Genomic DNA, 9,721 nt, shown 5'->3' on the forward strand with positions numbered 1-9,721 from the left:
GATGCTTCTTCTGTCACTCTGGAATGGGCTTTGTGGAGAGAGACATCCTCTTCTTTTCTTTGGTCTCTGCTGGTGACTCTCCTTGTATCAATGCACTCCAGTGGCTGGTGGACCATCTGCATGGTGGTTGTGACGTCTAGCCCCTTCGTGGCAGCCATGGTTACTGTGGTGGCTGTGTTGGGCCACCCACATGGATGTGATGTTTTTGGCATGCTCTTTGGCACTGGTGGTGTGCCTGGTTGTGGGTGGGGGCTCTGGTCCCCAGCTCGATGCCCTAGGCCTCCAGGTGGTTCCCCGAGGTGCTGGCGGTGTGCCTGGTTGTGGGTGGGGGGGTGGGGGTCCAGTTCTCAGCTCCATGCCCCAGTCCTTCAACAGCTTTTACTTTGCACTCACAACTTGACTAATGATCTGGCACAAGAAGCCTAGCTTTCAACTTATCTCAGCTTTTGACATGCCTTCACTAAGCGTAATCATTTCTAGCTTTTGATTTAAAGTGAGAGATGTGCAACTCTTCTTTTCACTTGAACAGTTAGAGGCAATTGTAGGGTTATTAATTGGCTTAATATCAGTATTGTTCCTCAGGGATTAGTGAGGCCTGAGGAGAGGGAGAGAGGGGATTGGCTGGTCGGTGAAGCAGTCAGAACACACACAACATTTATAGATTAAGGTCTCCATTGATGTAGGCACCATTTGTGGTGCCTCAGAACAATTACAATAGTTAACATCAAAGATCACCAATCCCAGATCACCATAACAGATACAATAGTAATGAAAATGTTTGAAATATTGTGTGAATTACCAAAATGTGACACAGAGACAAGAAGTGAGCACCTGCTGTTGGAAAAATGTCTCTAAGAGACTAGCTGGACACAAGGTTGCCACAAACCTTCAGTTTGTAAAAAATGCAATAAAATGAGGTATTCCTGAATATACACATTTAGGTTGTTTTCAATATTATGTAATTACAAGTAATATTACATTGAATAATCTTGTACATATACATTTTCATATTGTGGAATGTATTTTCAGTGTAAATTCCTAAAAGTGGGATTGCAGGGCTGAAAAATAAGCACATATGTGGTTGTGTTATGTATTGTCACACTTCCGTACAGAGGCATGTACCAATGTGCATTCCTACCAGCAGTGTGTTAGAGTATGCATGTCCCACAGCCTCATCAATAGAATATGTTATCATATTTTAAAAGTTTTGCCAGTGATAGGTAAGAAATGGTATCTCAGTGTTTTAATTTGCATTTCTCTTTGAGTTTAAATATTTTTCTCATATGCTTGATGACCATTATATCATTTTTTGGTCTGTCATGTCTTTTTTCCTGTTTATAGGTTGGAGTTTGGCCCTTTGTTCCTTAGTTACTAAGAATTCTTTTTTTATTAGGGATATTAACCCTTTTTGGTATATGTTGCCAGTATTTTTTCATTTCTCAGTTGTCTTTAGACTTTATGATGTTATTTAATAATGCAAAAATTTTATTTTTATGTAGTCAAATTTATCAATCTTTTGTTTATTCCTTTTTAAATCTTGAGTCACAGTTAGAAAGCCTTTCCTTTTAGCATGGTTAAAGAGGAATTCACTTATATTTTCTTGTAGTACTTTTATAATTTCATTTCTTGTGTAAATCTCTAGTTCATTTAGAGTTTTTTTAAATTGTGTATGGTGTATTTTTTTTCCAAATGGCTACCCAGTTGTCTCAGCACCATTTATTTATTTCAAAATTCATCTTTATCTCAGGTATTTGAGATGTCCTGTACTAAAGTTCTATATGTATTTGGTGAGGAGTGTCTAATTCTGGACTTATTATTCTATTGCATGGTCTACTTGTCAATTATAGTTTTATAGTATATTTTAATGTCTGATAGGGCTAGTACCCTCTCACAGTTTTTCTTTTTCATTGTTTTCCTAGCTGTCCTTGATTGATTGTTTTTCCATATGAACTTTAGTGTTGACTTGTCTACCTCAGGGTTTCATAACCTTGGCACTACTAACATGTTGGGTTAGATATTTTTGTTGTTTTGTGGGAGGTTATTTCTGTGCATTGTAGTATGTTTGTTGGGAAAAATGCCAAAATAATTTTCTCATAAGCCTGTTTTATCCTTGAAGTGATATTTTGTCCTTGAAACTATATTTGCTTGCTGCACTAGTCCGGCTGTTAATCACTGCTTGTATTTTTGGCTTCTGTAACCGAGCTCACTTATCTTCCCAGGCCACATATGCTAGCCTAATAAATGCTAAAAAAAAAAAAAAAGAAAAAAAAAGAAATGTAAAAACCCTGAAAAAGTCTGCCTATAAAAGCTTTGTGAGACCTGAGCTTGAGGCTCAGATTTTGAAGCACTAGCTCATCTGGGCCCACCGGTGTAATAAAATACCTGACTCTCCAACACTCTGAGTACTGACTGCTTCTCTGTCAAAGTTTGTTCCATAACATGTTTAGCAGTGTCCCTGACCTCCACCCTCTACATGTCAGTAACACCCTCCCATTTATATATATAACTAGAAATGTCTCCAGATCTTTTAATATGTCACCTTTGGGCCAAAATCACCCTGAATTGAAAATCACTAGTCCAGCTTGTTATTTTTATTGGGATTGCACTGAATGGATGTGCTAATTAGGGAATTAATCTTTGTAATATTGAATGAATCTTTGTAATATTGAATAATATTGTTCTATTCAAGAATAAGATGTCTTTCTATTTGTTCAAGTCTTCTTTTGTGTCTTTTAAAAGTGTTTTAAGTTTTTTCTGCATAGATTTTGCACCTATTTTGTTCAATTTAGTTGTCAGATTTAGTTTTCATTGTTGCTATTATATACGGACTTGTAAGCTGGACATGTAAATCATGCCTAATGTTAGTGTATATGGAATCTGTTGAATTTTGTGTACGTTTATATATTGCTACTTAACTGAATTCTTTTATTCTCTTATTTCACTGGTTCTCTGGATTTACTATGGTATTATCTGAAAATAGAGATAGTTTTCCTTCTTTAGGATTAAGGTATGTATATATAATTTATCATATTAAGAAAGTGTCCTCAGTGCCTAGTGAGTGTGTTTGTCATGAACAAATGTTGAATTTTGTCAAAGGCTTTTTCAGCATCTATGGAGGTATTATATGCTTTATTTTCTTAGATTTTTTAACTTGGTGTATAAAAATGGGTTTTCTAATATTGAACCAACCTTGCAGTCCTGTAATAAATCTCAGTTGGTCATGGTGTATTTTTCATAATGTGGTGTTGGATTGTGTTTGCTAAAATATTTTGTTTAATTTTTATGTTGGTATTCATAACTGATATGGATCTATAGTTGGGTTTTTTTTTTTTTGAATTGTCTATGTGGCTTAGGTATCAGTATTATATTTATTTCATTAATGGAATCAAGGTTTCCTTCTTTTACAGTGCTCTGAAATAATTAATGGTGCATTGGGACCGTCTGGTTTTGAAGGTTTGGTAGGATATCCGTCTGAAACAATCTGGACCTGTTGATTTTTTGTGGAGTAGCTCCCTAATAATTTTGACTATTTCTTTTGTGAAAATTTGTGTATAAGCCATCTTGTTCTAATGGGGTCAGTTTTGGTTACTTGTATTTCCATTGGAAATTATCCATTTCAACTTTTCCAAAACATCAAGACTTTGATTTACTTTGTTCCTTTTCTAGTTTTTGGAGATGGAAATTTATCATTTTTATTCTTTCATATGTATGGATGAAAGCATTTAGTGCAATTAACTTTCCTCTGATCAATGCTTTAAGTACATCCTATAGATTTTGATATATAGTGTTTTCACCATTAATTTTTAATATCTCATTTTGCTCAGGAGTTATTTATTAGGAGGTTTTTTAATCTTTAGGTAAATGGGCCTTTCTGGGGTTTTTTGTTTTTGTTTATAAATTCTAGTTTTATTGCATTGTGGTCAGAGATCTTTTTTTTTTTTTTTTTTTCCTTTTTGTCTTTTTTCGTGACCGGCAATGGATCGCAACCCTCAGTGTCGCGCCCAGACCGGACCGGGACCGGCAACGGGATCACAACCCTCGGTGTTGCACTCGCACCTCGCTCAGCCAGTGAGCGGCCGGTCTGTATGCGGGATCCGAACCCTCGGCAGGAGCGCCGCTGCGCTCCCAAGCGGCGCACTGTCAGCGCCACCAGGCCGGCCCAAGAGATCATTTTTTGTGATATTTTTACTTTATGGAAGTTACCAGTGTTTTCTTTGTAACCTAATATATGATCAATTTTTGTAACTGTGCTGTGAGCACTTGAGTTGTGTATTCACTATTATCAGGGGTAGAGTTTGATATGTACCCATAAAATTTACTGTATTGATTATGTCGTTTAGATCTTCTATCTTCTTACTTATTTTTTGTTCACTTGATCTTTCTAGTACTGAGAATGGCATATTAAAATCTATTATTATTGTGCTCCTATCTATGTCTCTATGTATTTCCTATAGTTTTTGCTTCGGAAAGGTGATTGCTCTGCTTTTTGGTACATAAATACCATTATTATTATAAATTCATTGTGGATTGTGGCTTTTATTAATAATTTCCCTATTTGTTATGAGCACCTTGAGATAAAGACTTTAAAAATATTACCTTCCTGATAACTCCTGCTACTCCTGTCCTCAATACCTATGATGATCACTCCATAATAGCAAGCACCTTCAATCAGGATGTACTGTCATGGGGCTACCAGAAGCTGTGATATACATGCTGCATGCCATTTCCAATCCAAAAAGAAGGAAGAAAAAAGGGGCAGCTTGGCTGTAATCGCTCAATATTTATTCTGAATGTCCATTGTGATTTTTACTTTTAAAAAACTTACCCAACTAAGCTGTTTAGCAAATAATCTGCATGCATAGTAGATCTAAACTAAAACAGAACACTGTTTTATTACATTTTGCTGTACTTAGTTTAGAATAAGTCGCTCTTTTGAAAGGATTAATTAAATTCTTTTTATGCTTTTTAAATTTGGGATCATGTGCATATACTGGTATTTCATCCAAACACACACACTCACACAAAATGTAAAGAATAAATACAACTTTACATCTTAAAATATGATATACTAGGCACATGGATCAACTCTTTTACTGGAAAAATAAAATAATTGACTAAAATATTAAAAAAACAAAAAACGAATTATCTATTAAATAAAAGCTATTAGCCAGCTACTTAGCTAACTAATGCATTTGTTCATAGGAAAGTAAGTAGAGCTTAGATAAGAGACTGGATGAGAGCAAGAACCCAGAGGGGTAAGTGGAACCTGAAACTGGGTTTTGCCTGAAGGCATTTGTCTAACTAGGTGAACCTAAGCATTGGATTCATAGCCTTATAGGGCTGCAGACAGAAGACAAATCCTAGGGGATAGCTAAAATAGTCTAATTGATATCCTTCAATCAAGTTGAGTTTTCTCAGTAAAAGAGCAAACTACAAATAACCTCCCCACTAGCTTTTACAGCCCCAGGAAATAATTCTGGTGCTGAATTGACAGAAAAAAAAAAAAAAGGGAGAGAATTCATAACCCAAATCAGGCCTTTATGGGGCTTGCAGATGGAATCACAGTATCTGGAAAGCACAAAAACCTTGAAGCTGAGGATTTAATATAAGTAGTCCATGAGTTCTAGTGTTCTATTGTCTGTCAGAAACAAATGCAAATGTTTCCTGGAGGAGCTCTCCTTCATCTCATACCTCAACACGTTTTCCACAAAGTTCCAAGGGAAATGGACAGCTATCTCACAGCAAAGAAAAACACTGCAGAGGCAAGGGAACAGAAACCAGGAGAAAAAACCCATAGCAGAATCAGATACAGAATATAAAATAAGTATGCTTCATGTTTCATAAAGGAGAGGCTTGAAAATGAGTAAAGATGTTGAGTGAAAAAAGCAGGTCACAGAAAAGCACCCACAGTTGTGATTCCATTGATGTAAAGGTCAAATGTGGGTAAAACTAAACAGTTTACCTTTTAGGAATGCAATACACAGGTGGTAAAAACTGTAAAGAAAGGCAAAGGAGTGATTAATACAATTCAGGATAGTGATTACTTCTTGGAGAAGGAGAGGCGTGTGATCAGAAAGGTGCACACTGGAGGCTTCTGAGGTGTGCCAATATTTTATTTCTTAACCTGGGTGGTAGGAACATGAGCATTTGTTTTATTGTTTTTAAATCATACATTTTCATATATTATTGTATGAATGCTAAATTTCATAATAGAAAGGAAATATGTAGTAAAACACATAATGTATAAAATCTGTGTTAATTTTTCTTTAATCTTTTTTATAATTCCCACTATCATGGAGTATTTCAAATATATAACAAAATTAGTGGTTTAAGGAAAGTACTTTTTCACTGCTTTGATACAACAATTTTCTTCTCCATGCTTCACCACAAAAAGCATTAGTTTTGAGTTGTTATTATTAATTTTCCTTTTTTTCTACTTTGCAGGAAGATGAGAAGATGAGGTGGATTTATGGATTCTGGTTTTTCTGAATTCTGGAAGCATAATGAATGAATACAGAAATAAAACTAGGATCAAGAAGATGAAACAAATGCTTGATGAAAAGTTTTTGGTTTTTTTGGCCTTTTCATGAAGTGTTGATTTATTCATTCTGAGATTTAGATATATGGTCATAAAACAGCTGTTTTGTAGTATTAAATTTTGAGATCATTTTGGTCATCATATATCTTATCTTCCTGTTTATTTAAGCCTTTTTCATCCTAATAGCCTTTAACCAAACAATAGCTATTAATCTTTTAACCAAATAAAGTGTATTAATAAATACTTTTGCATTGGTTATCCTGTATACCGAGCTATCTTGTTTTGTTTTGTTTTGAAACAATTCAATATATGTGAACATCTAAAAGGGTTTGAAAGTTGTCTCCTGTCCTGGCAAGTTTTCTCTCACTCTTCATTCTACTTTCAGAAATAGCTGTTAGGTGTCAGTTACTGTATTATTTCCATTATATGTAATTTGATGGCATGGGGGAGGGGATTAACCTTTTAGGCTCTTTTGAATTTGTTTTTTATAATTTATTTTATAGACACTATTCTAGTAATAAGAATCAATAAACCCTACTCATATCTGAGATTAATACACACTTTACTGAATTTAAATGGCTAGTCAAATTCAATTCTGCCTAGATGGAAAGGCTTTCTTACACAATATCTGACTACTGAAGAGGGAGGCCTAAGAAATCTTCATTCTTAACATACGCTTCAGGTAATTCTTGGGCAGATTGTCCTAGGACCTCACTTTGAGAGATTGCTGTAGGGGTACAGATATGAATACAACTTATTCATAATATTAAAGATATTTCCAACTGCTAAAGTAGAACAGCCACCCAACAACATCAGTTGAATGGAGAAAAGAAGCTTTATTAAAGTAACGGTCTACACAATGGGTAAAGAGCTTGGCACCTTCACAGTCTTTAGTCCCTTTCTTGAACTATTATTTTAAGACTTTGAACCTCCTAGACTCACTCTTGTATTATGTTTTTGTTCCTATTGTTTACTTCTATTTTTTCTCCTTTCTATAAGATTTGTCTTCTTTTTCCTTTACCATACAAGTTATTTTTTTATATAGTCAAATTTATCAACCTTTTCTTTTATTGGAATTTTATCACAGTAAGAAAGAATTTTTCTACTCCCAGGTTATGAAGACATTTACCCATGATTACCCGTTTTTTCATTTTTTTACATTTAAATTTTTGATTCATGTGGAATTTGTTCTACTGTGTATATGAATGAAGTGTGAATGCAGTTTTTACCTTTTTCCATATGATTCCCCATTAATTAAAAAGCCCATGTTTTCCACTACTGATTTGGAATGTCACATTTTTTATGTTGTATTTCGATGTTCATTTAAATTTATTTTTTATTTTCTTCTGTCTTTTATGTGTCTTTTTATGCCCAATACCATACTCTTTAAATTATAGAGACCAGGAGACTTTCAAAGTTTTCCTCATACAGGTTTTAAGCATTTCTTTTTTTAAAATTTATTTTCTAAATGACACATATTTGTGGAGTACAGAGTTTTGCAATACTTGTCATGATCTAACCAGGGTAATTAACATATCATCATCACAAAAACATTTTTTTTCTTTTTTCTTTTAACTTCTCAATATACAATGTAGTTGATTTTCGTGTCCTCTTTCCCCCCTCACTGCACCCCTATCGACATCATATCTGTTCACTTGTCTTAAAAAGTTCAAGGAATTGAAAAAAAAATTCCTTTGTGATGAGAGCATTTGAGCTCCTCTCTTCTAGCCATTTGAGAACATACAGTAAATTGTCGTTAATTAGGGCCGGCCCGGTGGCGCACTGCTATAGTGCGCTGCTTGGGAAGCGTGGTGGCGCTCCCGCTGAGGGTTCGGATCCCACATACAGACCAGCCGCTCACTGGCTGAGCGAGGTGCGGGAGCAACACCGAGGGTTGCGATCCCGTTGCTGGTCCCGGTCCGGTACGGGCGCGACACTGAGGGTTGCGATCCGTTGCCGGGCACGAAAAAAGACAAAAAGGAAAAAAAAATTGTCGTTAATTATAGATGCCTGGCACTACTACAGACCACTAGAGCTTATTTTTCCTATCTGGCTCATATTAGATATATTAAACTGTTAACCAATCTTTCTCTGGTTTTGCACATTTCTTGATGAATTTATACCTAGGTATTTTATCTTTTTCCTTGGTAGAATAAATGAAGTTTTTTTTTCCTCCTCTAATTGATTATTGTTTGCATTTGTGAAGACTATGTGTTAATTACTAAACTGTTATTTTTTGTAGTAGTATTGTCCAGATATGTCTCCTGAAAACCCAGCTCTCTTTTCCTCTTTTCCCCCTAATTCTTATTCCTCTCACTGCTTTCTCTTGTCTAATTGCATGACTGCTACCTTAAGTAAAATGTTAAGTAGTAGTGGAAATATTGTATCTTTGCCTCATTCCTGGTTTTACCCCATTAAGGAGGACAGTAGTTTGGGACCTGGTTATGTATATTTATAATCACATTAAAGTATAACATATCAACTGTCACTTGAGTGCTTTTTTTGAGAAATCATGAATGGTTGTTGAATTTTGTTGTCGAGCTAGGGCTGGGTCTGGAGCTCACAGACCCCTTGAGGCCGTTCACAAATCCTTCACACACAGGTCTATGAGCTAGGTAATGGGCAAAAAGGTCCTTGGAGCCTTGGTTGAAGAAGGAATAGCCTTTATTCAGCACACGCACGTCTAGGAGCTAGGGAGTACAAAGAGAAACTCAGAAACTCAACTGCTACTGGCAAAGTCCAAAGAAAAACTGAGCAGCTGCCAGCAGAGTAAACATGCTCTATTTTCAGACGTGAGCCCTGGCAGCCAGCTTCTACTTCACAAACTGAAGAACACACAACAGCAATTAACTAAAACTATACATTGGTGCACATGCGCACTGACTCCACCCACACACAACTTGTTTATAAGAAATGGGCTACTCGACTCCCACCCAGAACTGAGCCAAGGGAGCCTGACTAAATTATCCTATTTTCCCCACATTTGTCAAGAGACTTTTGGTATTTGTAGAGATTGTGTTGTCCAGCTAAGAGATAGAAACCACAATCATTAATTGTTCATTATATACCAGAGAATTGAAAAAGCAAAAGAGACGACTGGAGTGTAATAGAGGATGTGACTACAGGAAGCACCCACCCACTGCCTCTGGGGCTGAGAAACAAAAGAAAAAAGAATGGAGTTAC

The 9,721-nt window shown here is 35.8% G+C and overlaps 1 protein-coding gene across 1 annotated transcript in view; it reads left to right on the forward strand.

Annotated features, from left to right (window-relative positions):
* The window catches only part of SGOL2 (shugoshin-like 2 (S. pombe)), a 48,094-nt gene extending 41,291 nt beyond the window's left edge, over positions 1–6,803 (forward strand). Inside the window, exon 9 of the mRNA XM_008575554.1 lies at positions 6,445–6,803. Coding sequence (XP_008573776.1) covers positions 6,445–6,460 — 16 coding nt within the window. The 3' untranslated portion in view covers positions 6,461–6,803. The remainder of the gene's footprint in view (positions 1–6,444) is intronic.
* Positions 6,804–9,721: the final 2,918 nt, after the last annotated feature.

The sequence above is a fragment of the Galeopterus variegatus genome, unplaced genomic scaffold, assembly GCF_000696425.1.
Source record: "Galeopterus variegatus unplaced genomic scaffold, G_variegatus-3.0.2 Scaffold1205, whole genome shotgun sequence".
Taxonomy (NCBI): domain Eukaryota; kingdom Metazoa; phylum Chordata; class Mammalia; order Dermoptera; family Cynocephalidae; genus Galeopterus; species Galeopterus variegatus.